The 19,312-nt window shown below is 35.9% G+C and overlaps 1 protein-coding gene and 2 pseudogenes across 4 annotated transcripts; all 3 read right to left on the reverse strand.

Annotated features, from left to right (window-relative positions):
* Positions 1-163: 163 nt before the first annotated feature.
* Positions 164-2,517, reverse strand: LOC125196415 (uncharacterized). Its single transcript, XM_048094922.2, has 5 exons — positions 2,306-2,517; positions 2,163-2,212; positions 1,539-1,665; positions 1,025-1,129; positions 164-939 (listed from the first exon to the last, which is right to left on the reverse strand). The coding sequence occupies exons 1-5, from the start codon at positions 2,406-2,408 to the stop codon at positions 317-319; spliced, it is 1,008 nt and encodes a 335-aa protein (XP_047950879.1). The 5' UTR covers positions 2,409-2,517; the 3' UTR covers positions 164-316.
* Positions 2,518-3,594: 1,077 nt separating this feature from the next.
* On the reverse strand, positions 3,595-7,972 carry LOC125192116 (pentatricopeptide repeat-containing protein At5g66520 pseudogene; annotated as a pseudogene). Of its 2 annotated transcripts, XR_016137656.1 has the most exons (4): positions 7,837-7,972; positions 7,549-7,607; positions 6,214-6,301; positions 3,595-5,502 (listed from the first exon to the last, which is right to left on the reverse strand). The product of XR_016137656.1 is annotated as a pentatricopeptide repeat-containing protein At5g66520 pseudogene, transcript variant X2 (transcript). The 2 variants fall into 2 exon arrangements; XR_016137655.1 differs by lacking the exon at positions 6,214-6,301.
* Positions 7,973-12,408: 4,436 nt separating this feature from the next.
* LOC125193513 (putative late blight resistance protein homolog R1A-10) lies at positions 12,409-15,555 on the reverse strand (annotated as a pseudogene). Its single transcript, XR_016137832.1, has 2 exons — positions 12,698-15,555; positions 12,409-12,575 (listed from the first exon to the last, which is right to left on the reverse strand). The product of XR_016137832.1 is annotated as a putative late blight resistance protein homolog R1A-10 (transcript).
* Positions 15,556-19,312: the final 3,757 nt, after the last annotated feature.

The following is a 19,312-nucleotide window of genomic DNA, read 5'->3' on the forward strand; positions in this document are numbered from 1 at the left end:
TCTCAAACAATGTCTAGTTTTGTCACTTCTAAGTTAGCTAACTTTATTTACCTATATTGATATAGTAGTAGTATTATTACACTTAAATATTTACGTTAAATATCTACATGCAGTTCAAATATTATATATCTTGCTATTACAAAATGAAGCAGAATAAAAAGGCTAAGCAAACTGAAATTGTCAAACTTGATCACTCAAAATCCCAGATAAAAAATAGAGGCCATATGTACTGATGTAGGAGTACTACTTATTTTAGTACTTATAGCATAACTCTGATACTAATAAGGATTAAAACTATGATACAATTGAACGTACCCTACTCGGTTGAGAATTCAAACACCATACTATGAATGTACTTCTCTCCCGGTTGGACGACAACGGTAGGGAAGTTTGGCTGGTTGATGGCGTTCGGAAATCCCTGCGTCTCCAGACAAGCGGCCGAATGCTTTCCATACACAGCACCGCCTTTACCAACAATTCCGCTCACGTAATTTGCAGTGTAAAACTGCATACCAGGAGCATTGGTCCACAGATCAAGAGTCCTCGAGCTAGCAGGATCCTTCAACTTTGCAGCGTGCTTCAAGCCTGATTTTTCCTCCCCGCAGTCAAGAACATAGTTGTGGTCGTAGCCTATACCAACCTCGTTGATACGGCTGCCAATCTTGTTTGCAGTAGTGAAGTCGAACGGCGTGCCTTTGACAGGCATGATCTCACCGGTTGGAACAGTGTTCTGATCTACGGGAGTGATGTGATCCGCCCATATCTGAATAGTGTGATCTAGAACTGTTCCAGATTCATGACCGGCTAGATTCCAATAGGTGTGTTGTGCAAGGTTGATTGGCGTTGCCTTATTCTTCGGCACACCTTCCATGTCGAGCCTCATTGTAGTCTTGGATGTGAGCGTGTACGTTGCGCTGAAAGAAACATCACCTGGATAACCTGCATTGCAAATGATCAAATAAGTGAATGTACGTGTGCTTATCGAGGTAAGAAGTTTAATGCAGTTGACTAATGCATTTGTTACCTTCTTCCCCGTCGAGACTGTCATACTTAAAGGTGATTGATGGTGTATCACCCTGCTTATATTCAGCCACTTCCCAGATGACCTTATCATATCCCTTGTTCCCACCTTCATGAAAAAATGCAGTATCGCGAAAAGAATAAAATTAAATCAAAACTTGAAATTTCTAGTTGGATTAAAGAAGTCCACAGTTCCACGTTATTTTATATAATTCCGTTCAACCAGTAAAGTTACAGGTGGGGAAATGTCCTCTTGTTATAAAGTTAATGAGCCTAAAATCTAAATAGAAGAAATAAAAATTCAATGGTCCGGACAAATTGCCTCGTGGTGTGTCCAACCAATCACAATTGCATAAACCACTTCTCTCCTTTTTTTTTATATTTTTCTCTGCAATTATGATGGTTAGACACACCACAAGGCAATATGTCGGACCCTGTAAGGAAGCACGGTATGGCATTGTATCTTCTAGTAGGACATCTATATGTGATAAAGTAAAATAGATGGTGAGGATGCATACCATGGAGACTGTTGGGTCCATTGTTAATAGGCAATGAATACTCGACTCCATTGAGTGTAAACTTCCCATTTCTGATCCTATTTGCCACCCGACCCACAATACACCCAAAGTAAGGAGAATCTCCTTTCTGCACATAGCCAAAAAATAAGAAGAGGCACACAACATATCCTAATTGGGACTGATAAAGTATAACTAGAAACCCTAAGGCCATTCTTGGCATGATGGAATGGAATGAAGATAGCAATGAAATGACAATTTCTTTGCATTGTCATTCTATTTTCTACTTCATCCCTAATAGAATGTAAGTAGGAATCACATTTTATTCCATCATACAAAGAAGGCCTAATATAGTTAACTAGGGCGGATGCACAAATAAAAATCATAGTGATAAATAAAAGAAGCATATAAAAAGTTCAAGTAAGGAGAAGCACCTTTCAGGGCAAAAGCAATTCAAAGTCAATCACAAAACTTTCATTTCACACACAGAGATTCTCAAACACAGAACAATAATAGGTATCTTCAAATCCATGACGCAAGCATTCAAAATCACATATATAAAGACAGGATCTTGACATTAGTTAAAATTGAATTTGAACAGTATGATTTGTATGCTAAATCAGTGACCTGATATGGCTCAATTGTGTCAAATCCAAGAACTACATCGGCCAATTTGCCTGTAGCAATCCAAAACCAAAACCATCAATACAAAATCACTTGAAAAGAAGAAAAAGATTAGATTTTTATTCCAAGTGAATGCAGAAAATTACCATGTTTGTCAGGTACAAAGAGAGAGGTGATGGTGCATCCATAATTGGAGACGATTACACGCATAGAGCCATTGTTAAGTTCAAAAAGCTTGGCCTCCGCCATTAGAATTCCGAAAATTGACTCTGTTTTGGTTGAGTTGCATTGACTACAGATAAAATAAGTTGGAGAGTGAGGGGCGGACAATTCGGCAGTGGAGTGGAAGCTGGTTGACCAATATAATCATATGACTGATTTCGACTTTTAGTAAATCCACAGCACTAATATATTTTATCTGCTGATAGATATTTTATTCCTCCAATCTATTTTTAGTTATAGTAATCTATTTTTTTAAAATTTAAAGTAATATATTACATCCTCCTTTCAAATAAAATACACGAGTTTTTTAAAAAAATTTAACCAATGTGTTACAACCAAGTAAATATCACATAAACTTGCACAACATACGTTTTTTTAACATAAATTGGTATTTACGTCTAATATGAAAAAACGTTTTTCAAGTATAGAGATAATATTGTTTATGTTTTATACACCAACGCGTTTTATAATCGTTCATAATAAAAAGGATAATAGTCAATTTTTATTTTTTACATATATAATGCATGCGTTTCATTTTTAATGGTAGACTTTTTGACTTTTTGTAACTATCATTAATTTTAATATAATAATGATCAAGTTATTATATAAATTTAAATTTAATTACAATGGCATTCTTGTTAATTTTCACAAAAATTCCCTTCTATATGTCTTAAATAATGCATGTCCTTCTGTAGCAAAACTAACTTGATGAGGCAGTTTACTCATTTTTGGTAAGCTTTGAATTCTGAGTTCTATTGATTAATGTGATGAAGTACCTGGAGTTTACATAATTCAAATATTGATTGTTGTTATTTTCTTGCAAGAGGATGAGACAGTGAAGAAATCATGTGAGGAAGAAGAGTGTGCTGGTTGGTGAGAGTACGACTACGAGCGATAGAGAGGTTGAATTTTTTGAAATATCTATATTCTGGATATACATATTTTAGCTTAATGTTAGGCATATGACTACAACCAATTAATGTGTTTTTATTTGCTTATTTCTAATAAATTTTGTTGCATATTAAATTGTTGTTATATATACATATTCATTTCTGTTTTTTGTGTGGTGTATATATTGCTTTGTGTTTGTAAATTTAGTTTAATGAATTTAAAACAAATTAAGAGTCAAATTGCATCGGTCTAACCTTATGAGGAAATTACTATATCAGTTGCTAAAATTGCGAAGTGTACAACTACTCTTGTGGCTACTAGGTTTATCTCAATCTTGATTCTTGACATTTTATTACCTTATCTTGAAAAATGAAATGTTATGACAGACATGTAGTAGTTACTAAGTAGTGCTGTCATCATACTCATACAATGTTGTAGGACATGATACACCACTTAGTGAAAGATCAAGAATCTTACAAATATCGCCTGCCCGAGGATGCAAAACATCACCAGCAACAAACTCTTCTACAATCCCGTCAACTTCTACAGCGCTGCAGCCCGGTTTTTTCCTCATTTGTTTCGTCTCAATCTGTCTCCTAACCTTTTTTGCTTCATGCACCCAACCAGATTCCCGGTACATGTTATAAGCCAGTGCATGGATCCCGTAATCAGCAATTCCCTTATCAGCTAGCTTTATCCACAATCTATTCCCAATATCGACCTTCCCATGAATCCTACATGCCCCCAGCAGAGCTCCCCATACATTACCATCCCCTTCCCCAATTCCATGGATGTTATCTTCAATAAATTTCTCGGCTTTCTCTATCTCACCTGATCTGGCCAAGAGGTCTACAACACAGGCATAATGCTCGACTTTAGGCTCAATCTTGTAGATTCTTGTCATGCTCTCAAACAGAGATAGGCCCTCTTGGACCATCCTAGCATGAGTACAAGCAGTGAGGACAGCAACAAATGTAGCGTCAGTTGGTCGGGTCCCACTCAGAACCATGTCATTAAATAGTTTGAGTGATTTCTTAGCATCACCATGTAGTGCCATTCCAGATATGATAGAATTCCAGGCTCGGCAGTCCTTTTCTCGAATCTCTTCAAAAACTGTTAAAGCTAGATGCACACAACCGCATTTTGAGTACATGTCAACCAATGCGGTAGCTAGAATAGGATTGGAGACGTACCTGCATTTCTTGGCATACGAGTGTATCCATAAACCCTGCGATAATGCACCAAGATGAGCGCATGCAGTAAGTGCACTCACCAGAACCGACTCATTAGGCTTCAAACTCAAGTTTTCCATTGTTTTATACAAGCATAATACTTCTCTGAAATCACTTTTCCGTGAATATGCTCCAATTATTGAACTCCAAGATATCACATTCCTCTCTGGCATCTTATCAAACAATTCTCTCGCTTTCTTAGTGTCTCCCATTTTACCATAACCGTCGACCATTGCGGTCCACATAACCACATCTCTCACTGGAATTTCACCAAACAACTCTTCTGCTGTCCCCATGTCAAGATTTAAGGCATAGAACTCAATCAAAGCGCTTGCAATAAATAGGTCAGAACCAAATCCTAATTTAAATATATTAGCATGTACCAATAAACCTATACGCTCAAACTCCTGTGAAACCATGGAACAAGCTTTGACTAGAGGTGTAAAAGTGTAGTTATTCTTGATAAGTCCATCTCTCATCATATCTTTGTAGCACAAGATGGCCTTTATGGGTTGATTGGATTGCACATAGCCTCTAATTATAGTATTGTACTGAAAGGTAGTATGGGACCGAAGGTTTTGGAATATAACACAAGCATATGAGAACAAGGTAATGCTAGAGGAGCTGGCTGCATCTGAGAGGAGAGAGGTAAAAGTGGCCGTGTCAGCTGAGAAGGGGCATTTCACAAGTTTGGCATGGATAATTTTGAGCTGATTAAGAATTTTGCAATGTTGAGTGAGGAATTTTGTGTCTGTTGGGAGTCTAAACCCAACGCCTCTTTCAATCATTTGAAAGTGTCTTTAACCATACTTGCTGATTTTATACTGATGGGAGGTACAACTTAACAATTTGGAAAGTAAGGCTAATGTGACTTTGCTGTTTTATCTAAGAGGGGTTCTCACAGGTCTAACAGCATTTATGATCTTGGTCTTCACTATCATTCTTGTTTCCTTCCAGATCATTATTGTGATTTGCTCTCTTTCTCCCTCTGCATCATCCTGTAAAATATTTATTCAGACTAGCATAAGTCAATCTGTAATAAAACCCACTCACATATCTCCCAAAATTTTCAGAACCATCACAAGGACTATTCTTTAGAAGATTTCCCCATTGCCATTGATAGGGTAGTTTACAAATTAATAAAAAAATATTCATACTGTCATTGCACTCTGTTCAATTCAAAGTTTACCAGGGATATCAATAATTTAAAAGAAAACAAAAAACGAAAAGAAGGAATAAGAAAGGCAAAATCCATACACCTAGAGTCTATATCCATTGATGGCAAAGGAAGTGCGTAGCAGTCTAGAAACAGTAGTAATTGATTAGCCAACCATGTTTTCACTCTTCATATTATAGTGCTAGCACAAACCAACGTGCTTTATGGATGTTGCCTCCACAAGTAACTAGCTATATCCGAGGTGCTTTCTGGTTATAAACAAGAATGTGAAATCTCAAAGTGTCTATCGATTATAATACATTACTTAAACTGACGTAAAAAAGAGACTGAAAATACAACGCTTTGTTGCGCGAGAACTAACTGTAGGATAATAATGGTGAAATGCCAGATAGAAGCTAGGCCTTAGTTCTAAAGTAAACTGAAATAAGCTGGCACGGCCCCATGCCAAGTTTTGAATATCCTAGCCTTATAGAGAAATAATCATGCACCGAACTAGCACTAGAAACTCAGCTCGATAAGGAATCACAGTCACCTTATGAACTGAAACTCTTGATCTTTATCTGCCACACTTTTAGTGATGAGGAGATGCAAGGGATGATAGAATAATTCTGATCCTTGTACTGCTTTTAGAAATTTAATGATTAGAAAACATCATCACCTCCTAGCTAGGTGGGTAGAGAGCTCCCTTTTGGATGAGGAAATATGAAGATTGATATCAAGAAAAGAATTATCATTATTTCATATAGAACAAGTGATTCTCATCCTTGAAAATCCCAACAGGTTTACTATCTCATGAGGCATGAATCAACCTTCTAGCTCCATTTCCATCCAATCTTTAGGATGATAACAAAATATTACATTTACCAAATTTCTGAATTGATGAGAGCAATTTTCTTTAGTAAACCTGTGAATAACAAATACTGAATCCATCTGACAAGCATTGCCAACTGTAACATAATATTACGGAATAATGTGATGGCAATGCTCTTATTTGTTTCAATTAATTTAATGATTACCAGGAACATTTCGTTAACAAAAGAAATCAGGGAACTATGCTTATCCTAGTTCTCAAAATCTGACCTAACAGCAAACCAAAATGTGTACCAGCAAACTGCAGAGACAACAAAACTGCAATAACAAAGCAAGCGACAAAAGGAAGGAAAATTTAATTTGCAAAACTCATTTGGTGACTTTGGGATTATAACTTATGACACCACAACCAAGATAAAACCAAAACCAAATTTGTGCACACAAATTTGTGAATAAAGGTTGTAAAAACTTGGGTATAAATTATTGTCCCAATGTTTGCCACATACAACATATATGGCTAAATGTAATCATCATACTCCGAGTCGGGTATCTTAGAACCTCCTACCAGGGCTAAGCGTAAATGACATTTTCAAATCACCTGTTTTTTGGTTAAAGAACTCTGTGTCACATATTGTGGACACTTAGGAAACACCACATGCGAATTTTGGAGTGCCACTTCATAATCCAGAATATTTATGTTGGGACACAAATGTCAATTTTCCGAATCATTGAATACTTTTTGCAATTATGCTTAACGTGTCTATTGTCAGTGACACGCATTGATCAAATAAACGATAATTATCGTAAAACGCTATATATTCATGTAGCAAAAAGAAAATAAAGCGGCAAGCTGCATCAAATTGAGTCCCATAGAAGAATTAATCATAGGTTGTGAGAATTACAAGCACAAGTCATCTTCTTCTTTGACAAACTGATAGCAAGTATGGAACCACCTAAGAGGCAACTGATCTTCTACTTCCTCAGGTGTATGAAACGCAAGCTAAAAACAATTGAACATAGTGCAAGATTTCGAATTCAAGAGCATAAAATAACTGACCTATGAAAGAGGATGGTTATAGAGACCAGTTCGAGTGGGCATTTATTCAAACATATGAGCTGCATAACAAAAAAATCAAACGGGTTTCAAACCAGAGTCTGTCTGCTCCCACGAGTGTTGAACAAATAATTGGAATAATTTACAGTTCAATTGATGAAATGAGAGACAAAATTGGAGAAAGAATGGGAAGTGAATACAAATAATATAACGATAATCAAGAGTAAATTCTTTTATAGTTATAAAAAATAAAAAATTGAAAGAAAAGTGTATAGAAAATAAATTAGCTACCTTAACCGTGAGAGATATGGCCACGGCTGAGATAACTGCCGAAGGCAGGCAGCGCGGGGCGGAGGCGGAGGCGATAGATAGACTGGTGGGAGTGACGCCATTTGTGTTCTACTGTATACTCCTTCTGTCCGGGATAATTCGGGTCAATTTGATCGGACACGGATTTTAAGAATTGTAATGTAGGTCCTGCCTTTATATATTAGTTTTATAATAAAATATGAGTAAGAATAAGTTAGTGAAATATGTGGTCCACTACCAAAAATAGTAAAAGTGAAGTAGGACAAATTATACGGCACGGACCGAAATGAAAAATTAAGTCGAATTATCCAGGACGGAGGGAGTAATAGATTTTCTCAATTTTGACAAAAGGTCAAAAGGATTTGTTTTTTTATTCTTTATCTTAAATCTGGTTTGCATAACTCAAAAGTATAAATGTTGTACACTAAATTAGGTTCGTTTAGTTTTGACTTCTGAGTAAATGTCAAAATGGGTACTGAACATAACACCCTTTTATGATTTTGGTCCTAAATTTTATCTTTTAAATTTTTTGATTCTCAATATTTCAATTCAGATCACAATTGGTCATGGACTAACGGTTCTATTAAAAACTAACGGTCAACGGATTTAATCTCGATTTTGACCAAATTAGACTTTTAATTCTGATTTTTTACTCCTTAATTAATTTCCTAATTATTTTAATAAATATTCATTTAAAATCAGAAATAAACAATATGAAAAAAATAAAAAGAAATAGAATTGCTCTTCTTCTCCGCCCACTGCAACTCCTCCTTCTCTCCCCCAAAACCCTTCATCACCCTCGACACCTTACAAATCTCCCTCATCTCCGACTCCACAATCCATCTCAAGAACAGAGTTGTCGCCAATTGATACGACCCCTTCGGACCCCCTCAAATAATCCAGTCCTTCATTAACCTCTCCGGCTCCCCCTTCGCCTTCTCCAGCTCCAACAAGATCACCGCTGTCGCTGTCGGCTGCGACGACGTGGCGTTCCTCTCCAGAGACTTTGACGATTGGTCGGACATGATCAGCTCGTGCGTCGCCATCTGCTCCAAGCCCGGAGAGCTTCGCGGCAGGTCGTGCTCCAGATGGATTGTGGAGTTTGAGATGAGGGAGGTTTGTAAGGTGTCGAGGGTGAGGAAGGGTTTTTTTTTGGGGGGGGAGGAGGAGTCGCAGTGGACGGAGAAGAAGAGCAATTCTATTTCTTTTTATTTTTTCATATTATTTATTTCTGATTTTAAATGAATATTTACTTAAATAATTAGGAAATTAATTAGAGAGTAAAAATCAGAATTAAAGGTCTAATTTGGTCAAAATTGAGATTAAACCTGTTGACTGTTAGTTTTTAATGGAACAGTCCATGACCAATTGTGATCCGATTTGAAATGTTCAGAACCCAAAAATTTAAAGGATAAAGTTTAAGACCAAAATCGTAAAATGACCATATGTTTAGGACCAATTTTGGCCTTTACTCTTTAGTTTTTATCCGAAAACTGGCAATAAACGCTTTGATCTGAACTGTAAAAGTCACTTACCAAAGTGAGAAAATCGAAAGTTTGTCATTGAGGTACTTCAGTGATTTTTTTGAAACAGAAGATGATACAAAAATTACTTAGATTTATCTCACAAAACAAAATGAAAAAGATAAGAATTTAGATGAATAATCAATAAAATAATCGTTTACATGAGAATCGAAAAACGCTTAGAACTAGGCCTGTCAAAATGAATACTGGGTATTGGATACACGATATCCAAACCTGAAAAAGTCAGATAATTGGATACCCGAAACTCGATTTTTCGGGTATCGGATCAGGATCGGGTAGTAAAAATTTTGGATGACCCGATACCAAATCGGGTATACCCGAATCATCCGATTTAAAAAATAATAAATTAGTATGTTTTTATTATAATTAAATGTAATTTAATTTCTTAATTACATGTGGATGAATGAAAGATGTTAAGATGTCAATTTCTTATCGTGGATGGATGAAAAATGTAATTTAATTTAGTTTAATTTAATTTAATTTAATTTCTTATTATAAATCGATGAAAGATGAAAAATATAATTTAATTTCTTAATTACATGTGGATGGATGAAAGATGTTAATATGTAATTAAATTTTTTAATGTAATTTATTTTCTTGTTGTAGATGGATGAAAGATGTTAATATGTTACTATAACTTATGAATTTTGTATTTCTCAAAGTTTGTAGTTATTTTTCTCTTAAATTCGAACTACTACAAGAATTTTATATGCCTAAAAGTTTGTAGTTATTTTCTCTTGAATACTACTTCAACTTTGTATTGAATTCATTCAAACTAAATAATTATTAAATAAATTCTAAAACTTTGTAGTTAAGTTTTAAAAAAAAAAAATCAAAATTACAAACGAGACTGGATACCCAATTTTTAGAGACTGGATACTCGAGTCGGGTATCTGGGTACCCGGAATCAAATTCAGGTCGGGTATAGATTTTGGGAATTTCGGGATCGGGAATCCGCGGGTACCCAATTTGACAGGCTTACTTAGAACTCTTTATGAGTGAAAATTAGGCCTGCTTATTCGGTCGGTTCCGGCTCTAATCGGACCGATTGACCGGTTAACCGGTTTTAAATTTTCATAGATCCTAGAACCGGAATCGGAACCGATTGGTTCCGGTTTCGAACCGACAGGTTAAGAACCGGTCGATTCCGGTTCTGAACTGGAACCGATGTGTAATTTTAATCCGAATTTATTTATAATTTCAAATAGTTCAATACTAAAAAAAATAATAATCTAACATCTACAAATATAACAAATAATATCTAAATATTCAAATAAATACACAAAAAATACAAACCAACAATACAATAATATTCATGTATGGATAAGAGTGATGCCAAGACTAGTTTATGTTAGCAATTTTTTAATACAAAAATAGGAGTTCTAAACTTTAGCAATTTAAAAAAAAATGAGTTTTAATTTCCCTTTTTTGGCTAAACAAATATTAATTGGAATTTTCAATACTGTTGTGACTTTTTCATTTATAACAGAACAGTTAATAAATTATTCATAAATAGGTTAAAATCGTATGTTAAATGAATTGTTACACAAATTTGTTAAAAAGTTAAATTTCTATCATATGAAATGATATTGTATTTGTATAAGTTCTTTTGGAAATTAAAAACAAACTTATGTTGTCTAACTCATTGTAGTTAGTTCAAAAAAAATAGATTAGGGAAATAATTGTAGATTCAAAATATCACGGTTTAAACATTTTAAATACTTCAGAAAACAGAGCTCGCAAATCTAACACTGTTTAAATCTAAAAATCACTCAATGTTTAAAATTATTTTACTTTAAAATAATTAAATTAGATTTATTAGTATATTAAATTATAAAAAAATAAGATTAAATTATAATCCGGTTCCCGGTTAGGAACCGGTTGGTTCCAATTTCGAACCGAAATCGGTTTTATTTATAAAGTTGGAATCGGTACCAGAACTGGAACCAAAAAATCCGGTTCTGGTTCCTCAATTAACCGACCTGTTTCGGTTAACCGAGAACCGGAAAACCGTTTAAGCACCCCTAGTGAAAATTATAATTTGTTACTAAGTTTTTCATCATGTGCAGTTTGCATCAAGTCACGATTACATGGTCAAATCTTCTTCGATTGGACTGAAATTTTGCAGAGAGTTGAAGACACATCTGGACGATTGGATTGATGATTGGAAGATCGTATTATGAGATAAATATTCAATACTCCGTTCTTGCCACTGTTTTTGGTTTTTGATTGAGGCTTGACCATTTCATGTTAGAGATAAATTTCTTTTAGTAGGGGTATAGAAATTAGTTGATATACATCTCTAGTCTTAATTGATATTGAAGAAATTGTACACCCTTTATTGTATTTTTTATAGTGGAAGTTTGTTCGGAGTTGGTGCCGTAGCATTTTTCCACCTTGGGAGTACTCCGCATAAATCTCCGTGTCCTTTTTTCGTTTAATTGGTTCGTATTTTCTACTTAATCTTGAGATCACTTTTATTTTCACTGCACCACTCCTTCCCAATAGTTTTCCCGTGGCTCACATTTTTTTATAGTCAGGTCATATTAAGAATCCTTAATTTTATGATATTGCCAAATACCAGGTTTGTAGAAATTAAAGAAGATAAGTACTCATACAACGAGTTGAATTTGTCTTCTGGTCATATTTCTTTTTTCCAGAATCACATTTTCAAAAATTAGATAGGATGTTGTTACGTCGTGTAGAATTGCATATATTGGGTTATGAAAGAATTGAGATATCTTGGAGATGCAACCCTAGTAGACCTCTCAACTCTTGATAGTTGCATAAATCTAAAGAGGTTAGGGAAGCCGGTGGTTTAATTGAGAACCATCTTAAAATGAGAATTTGAGAACTTATCGGTTGATAACACAACATACCATTGCTCCAAGATATCTCAATTCTTTCATAACCCAATATATGCAATTCTACCCATCGAGAAGTCGAGAATTTATTAGTTGATAACACAAAACATACCAGTACTCCAACTTATAGAGTATTTCACAAAATATAAGCAACTTTAACTCTGTCATTTTTTTTACATAGAATAGACATAAATGGCTATAAATCAAAATTGTTGAAATTTACACACTTGAATTACAAAACCCGGAATGACGATCACTGATCAAATATGCATGGATGGAGCATCAGCCATGATCATTCACAATCTGGGTGGCTCTGCAATTTATGATAACCATGTTAGATGATCCATACTCCTATTATGCGACTAATGATGACATATAACTAACTGAATATAAGTCAATAACGTAATTAAAAATGTGAATCAGAAATAGTCCCACCTTCCCATGAAGAATGAACACTGACATTTCCTGGTTGCATCTGATAATCCGGCATTTGCTGTAGCGATGAAGGGTAGCAGTCAACTAGCTCAACCTCTTGAACTGAAGTCAGCCGCCCCCATGGAACCTCCTCTAACTCGTAGCAATGGCGAAGGATCACATGCTCGAGACAAGGGAAGCAAGGATCATCAGCTCTCCATCGCACTAGATCATTATCTTTGAGTAGCAAAAATTTGAGTTTCAAGAACTCCCCCTCGCGCACTTCCCACTCCGGACCTTGAAAGGCATAGCATCGCAGTTTAAGCACTTCAAGGTTAGGCATCAGACCAATCCTTTTCAAGCATTCCCACGGATATCCGAAGCCACTCAAGCTCAGCTTTTTGAGACGCTTGGGGAAGCTTGGAAGAGGGGATGGGATGGGAACCTCATATGACAGATCAGGATTCACAACGACACATTTAAGGGAGATCGAAGCAGGAAAATGGCTCAGCAGCATCAGTATCGGGCTCCAATTCAATTTGAATTCCTAACTTTTTTAGACGAGGGACTCCTTCTAGAACCTCTTTCCTACAACTCCGAGTATTCAGGTCTGAGAGTGTTAAGAGGTTTTCCAAGACAGAACCATTGGGATTAGGTAGGTTGCCTCCCATGATTTGAAGATGCACCAATTCTTGCATATCCCATATCTCATTTGGTAGATACAGCCACTCTCCAGGTGGTCTCAAGCTCAAATGACAACGGATTATAAGGAAACAGATGCTCCGAAGTAGGGATATTGATGCAGGAAGGCTGCCGTTACAAGTGAGGGCAAGGTACCTCAGATGAACCAGTTTCAGTGCTTCAGCAGGGAATTCATAGAAACGGATTGCAAGGGCATCGAGCACCCTCAGCAGCCTCAACTCAAAACACACGGGAACTGGATATGGATGAGGTGGACCAGTACATAGGAGAGAGCGCAAAGCTGAGACGGAAGTCATAGATTCATACACATCTTTGATTCCGAATAAGACGCCATTGTGGATGCACAGCCGACGCTGATCTTTAATACCTTCTGCAAAACCATCAGAATAGTTGTTCATGATGTGGGGGAACTTCTTACTGCCAGCTTCTCTAATACACAGATACCAAAAGGCAGAGTGGAGCTTGCAGGTTTTAAATCTGTAATTAGAGCCCCTTTGAGGGATTATGATGATGCTTCTGGAAACAAGCTCTTCCAACCACTCCACAGTCATAATTTCGTAAACTTTTGTCTGAGATATTCTTAGAAACCCCTCAGCAACCCACAATCGGAAAAGCTTTGAAATCGGAATATGGTAATTTTCAGGGAAAATTCCCATATAAAGAAAATACATTTTCAAATGTTGAGGCAAGTTCTTATAGCTTGGATATAATACCTCATATATATTCTCATATGCATCTTTGAAAACCGAATTCCTTTTCTCTGCCACTTCGTTCCAATACTCCACAGTCTTCTCTGCTTTAGATAAGATACCGGCTACCATGACAACTGCAAGAGGAAGACCTTCACATATGGCTGCAATCTTCCTCCCCACTTTCTCAAGTAGAGGAGGACACCACTCATTACCAAAAACCTTCATACGAAGAAGAGACCAACTTTCTTCCTTGGTCATGAAACGCACCCGATGGATTGAAGTCATGTAGGAGAAATGGGATACACCATGTAGCCTAGTTGTTAGCAAGACCCTACTTCCATTTTTCTCCTCCGGAAGAAGCTTATTTACAAAATCACGAACCTCCAAATCCCATACATCATCTAGCACAATAAGATACCTCTTACCCTTCAGACTCTCGTTTAAGCACTCAATCAACTCCTCATCACCTTCCCTAAGATGACTATCAATGCAAGGATTTATTTGAGCTAGGATACCTAGTATAATTCTTTTTAACTGGTAATTTTGTCCTACACTGATCCACACACTTATATCAAAACATTGACAAACAAATGGATCTTCAAAAGCTTCTTTAGCAAGTATAGTCTTACCAATGCCTGCCATTCCTTCTATCGAGGCAACACAGAGCTGATCCGTCATCCAAGTTGTGAGAGATGTCTTGATTCTCCTGAGTTCATCAGCTAATCCAACCAACTCTGACCTCTTTGCGCCAGAGTCAGCTACCTCTGAAGAAACAAACTCATCCTCTTCAGATTGTTTACTGTAATTCTTGGCAATCTTGACCATTTCAGTGAAGGATTTCATCTCCAGATGCAGTTGCTCCGAGTCTAGGGAGAGCATCAAAGGGAAACCTTCATCTCCGCAGCTTTGAAACCGATCTGTTACATGGAATTCGATTGCATCTTCTAGCTTAAACACTACCTCTCTGATGAGTCTACATCGTCATGTATCTCTCTCCCCGTGCTATCTAATTTTTCTACAACTTGTTTCAAGAAAAGCAATTCACGGTAAGCAGATGTTATCATTTTTGAACCAGGGGAAACAATCGAAATGAAAGAAGAATGCAACAGGCGGTTAATAGTATGCTGTAGAGAATCCAAAGCAGCATAAGCCATTTCGGTTTCTGATAATCCACACAACAAATTCAACAATCAGCTCCTAACTTGACAAAGACTTGTAATTGAGAGCAAGTCAACCGCATAAACACAGCAAGTATATACATCGGAACGTGTTACATAATGAGCAGTGAAATAATGGCCAAAAAAAACAAGGTACAACAGTTTAAACCCTTCAGAATTTGGTGGAGAGTATAGGATTCAACTTTCTCTACAGTCCAGATTCCACTTCATTAGCTCGTGGAAAGGAAAGAAAACGAAAATCGGAATATTTGCAGATGATGAAAATTTAGGAATGTGGGTGGAGGGAGGGATTTGCTTGTTCAGCGGTTGATATATCCAAATTCAGTTGTGGGACGAAACTGCAGGTAGCAGCAATGTTTTAAAAACCGGACCGCCAAGCGAATCGGTGAAGCTATTGGTTCACGGTTCAACTGGTCTAACCGGTCCAACCACTGGTCGGGCCGTTTTACTGTAGCATATATAATAAATATATTATATAAATACTCAAATATATTATATATAATAAAATGTAGTTTTGATCAAATTCATATAATAAAATGTAGTTTTTGATCAAATTTAGTGAATAATAAAATCTTATTAAGCTTAATTGAGGATAAGTATAATTAAATTTTAGTGAAATAAAAATATAATTGTATAATTATATACTTAAAATATATTAAAACTTATATTTAATTAAATATATGTATGACAATATTCAAATTTAGTGTGATAAATTACTATCAAAGTTTATTAGATAACAAGTATAAATAATTATATTTTATTTACAATTAATCATAATTAATTAATCAATCAATTTATAAAAATAATAATAAATTATAGAATGAACGAAAATTTATTTATTGATTGTAAGAATAATTAAAGCTATTATTATGTCACAACAATTGAAGTGGTGGAGTGATAATGGAGTTGGACTTGCATACATGAGGTCTATGGTTCGAATCTCATTGAACTCAAAATTTTGAAAAAACTACTGAAAAAAAAAACCCGGTTCAATCGGATGGCGGTTCCCGATCGAACCGGCCGTTTCATCTGGTTCAAAACAACCCAACCTCCTAGCGGCTTTATATGGTGAACCGAACCAGCATGAGCACCGGTTCGCGGCCGGACCTGTCCGACCGGCCGGTCCAAACCGATTTTTAAAACATTGCGTAGCAGAGTGTGTCTGAGTTTCCATTTTATTGGCAAAGTTGTACCATTATGTTGGAGAAATTTGGAGTTTTGTAAGTTGTAAAATTCCATTCACCCAATATTTAATTTAGGTTAAAATCATGTTCTTTTACATCCTTCCAAGTTCCAATTCCGTTTTCGTTATTTGAAAATTACACACATCTAGAATAATTACACAAGGCCTTTCAATTTTGTAAGCTCAAAAATCGGATAAATACACTTTTTTTAATACTACTATTAAGGACACTAATTTATGTGTTTGATTGGGGAAAATTACACCATACATACAAAATGTTTCATTAGTGTTTCAAAGTGATACAAAAAGTTTCAAGTTAGCATATATCATACAAAATCTTTTGTTACTGTTACGAACTAATACATTTTCCTTATTTAATTAACATTGTTAACTACCCTGTTTCATTCAACTAAAATAACAAAAGAAATAGGGTTACCCTTAAGAAGATGAACCATCACTAAGTATACTCCAAGAATTGTCCGCTCCAGAAAAATTCTTGAACTTCACCAGATAAGCTTCTTACTTTGAAGCATAGAATTTTTTCACTTTTGCTATATTGAAACATGGAAATTTACTTCTACATGTGTCGAGAACCTCTATTAAAATATAGGAATTTTTGTTTAAAATTCTCATCTTTTACACTTCTACTCAAGTCTTTGACATTTTCACATGTGTTTTCAATCAAGTTATTTTAGTTCTTGGATGTAAATTTTAGGAATATGAACTTCCAATTAGGAATTTTTTAGTTCTTGAATGGAAATTGAGAAGAGGAACCTCTACGGGCTTTTACATTTTATGCTCGAGAAGATGAACTATCTCTTAGGAATATTTTTATTTAGTTTAGTTCTTGGATGGAAATTTTTAATTCCCCTTATTTATAAAATGAAATGTGTCTTTTTGAATTTATAGGCATAAGATGATGATACGCTCGGATTTTGCACTGTTTTAAGGCCATTATTTGGTCCGTTTTTGATGTCAAAGTCACTCTACATGTCCACTATTTGCATATTTTGTCTAATTTGGTATTTTGACGTGTTTTATGAGAAATGTGCATAATTGAGCCGAAAAAGGGAGCCAAAACGCCAAGTTTGGGAATCTGGAGTCAGACGGCGACCGGCGACCGGCGCGGATGTGTGCGGCGACCGCCGGCGCCCGGCGGGCAGATCAATGCAGCGGTCCGCCTCGGAAAAATGTGCTTGGAAGAGAAGTCTCGTCCGGCGACCGCCGGAAGATGGGAACAAACTCTCTGGACTCCAACGCGGCGACCACCGGTCAAGGTGAGGCGGCCCGCCGGAGAAAGGCGGCGAATCCGAGAAGCCCTAGATTTGCGCCCAATTTTATCATATTTTGGAGATTTTTTCCTTCTACAACAAGGCATGGCTTTCCCCTATAAATAAGTCCTCAAGCTTCATCAAAAGAGAGAACTTCTAATTGCAAAATACTTCATAGAGATCAAGGCTTAGAGTACTTCACTGGTGCAAGGAGTTGGAGCAGGATTTCAAGAACATCAAGAACGACAAGGATTCAACCTACGAGTTTTATTTACTTTAGTTTTATGTTCAAATTGTCTTCCATTCAATCTATGTTTTTAGCTTATTCAATTATGTGTAACTAAACTCATAGGATTCTAGGGACGTGTTAGTAACGACTTTGGTTATACAAGTTCCGTTTTCTATTTAATATCCGTTTTGTTTTTACTTTGTTTCTTCCCTAAGTTAATCTTGATGCTTCATGATTGAGTGACACAATCGTGTATGATTTAATATAACTTGCTTCATAACTGTGACAGAGTTCTAGCGAGTTAGGTCCACTTAGTAGACACTACAGTTAGCTTCCTTTAAAACGACACTGTTAATTGAGAGTGAGGACTTTTCAAGGGTCTTAGGAGCTTTTTGGAGTTACGTGTTAGGATTGACAACCCTAATCTTGTAATCAACGTTTGTTTCGCATGAGCATAATCTAGGTGACTCGTTCTATCAAAGTAATAACTGTGCTAAGGTATTGTAGTTGGAATTTTGTATAACCATAACTGTGAACACACATCCCTGGGATTCCCTTATCTCTATTGTCCTTCTCTTGATTTATTTGCTTTTAGTTGATCTATGCTCTTATTTGCTTTTAGTTTTTCAAAAGTTTTCAAAACCCAAATGATTTTCCAAATAGTAATTGAGTCTCAGTAGAGGATAAACACTTTGTGTTCGTCTTCCCCCGTATTCGATATCCGGTACTGACCTTTAGCTATACTATATATACTCTGTATACTTGCAGGTTTATTTAGTGCTAATAAAAAGTGCATCAGATGGATGAAGATTTAGCAGATATTGATATTGATATTAATATTGATGAGCTAGATGGTATTTTAACATTTGAAGACAGTGACAACGACTTAACAGATGATATCAATATCAATGATTTGAATGATGGTATGGATGCTATTTCTCTATATGATGAACTTTTTGATAAAGAAGATGAGATTTGGGTAGAAGATGAAGCTCAAGAGAGTGTGTTTAATGAAATGGAAAATATTCACTCTAGTGATAGTGATGAGGAAAGAAGGACAATGTGGCATGTGTTCAATGCTGAGAGAGATATGAAGAACCCAAAGTTCCATCATGGGATGTTATTTACAAACAAGGAAGTGTTGAAGCATGCTATTAAACAATATGGCATTGTAAACAAGTATAATGTTAAAGTTGTGAGGGATGAAAAAGATATGATTAATGCTAAATGTTTGAACTGTGAAGGGTAGATGATTATAGCATCTATTAACAAAAAAGAGAATGCATTACAGATAAAGAAGTTGAAAGACAATCATAGATGTGCTGCAGAGATTACTCAGAAATATATCACTGGTTGAGTGAAACTTACAGAGAACATCTAC

Source organism: Salvia hispanica, chromosome 4, assembly GCF_029641045.1.
Source record: "Salvia hispanica isolate PSC_SH4W2 chromosome 4, Shi_PSC_v1, whole genome shotgun sequence".
In the NCBI taxonomy this organism is placed as follows: domain Eukaryota; kingdom Viridiplantae; phylum Streptophyta; class Magnoliopsida; order Lamiales; family Lamiaceae; genus Salvia; species Salvia hispanica.

Coding starts and splice junctions, on each gene's coding strand:
- LOC125196415 (XM_048094922.2), bottom strand. CDS start 2,408: ATGGCGGAGGCCAAGCTTTTTGAACTTAACAATGGCTCTATGCGTGTA. Junction 1,130..1,538: donor TGGACCCAACAGTCTCCATG/GTATGCATCCTC, acceptor TTTTTCATGAAG/GTGGGAACAAGGGATATGAT. Junction 940..1,024: donor CAGTCTCGACGGGGAAGAAG/GTAACAAATGCA, acceptor TTTGCAATGCAG/GTTATCCAGGTGATGTTTCT.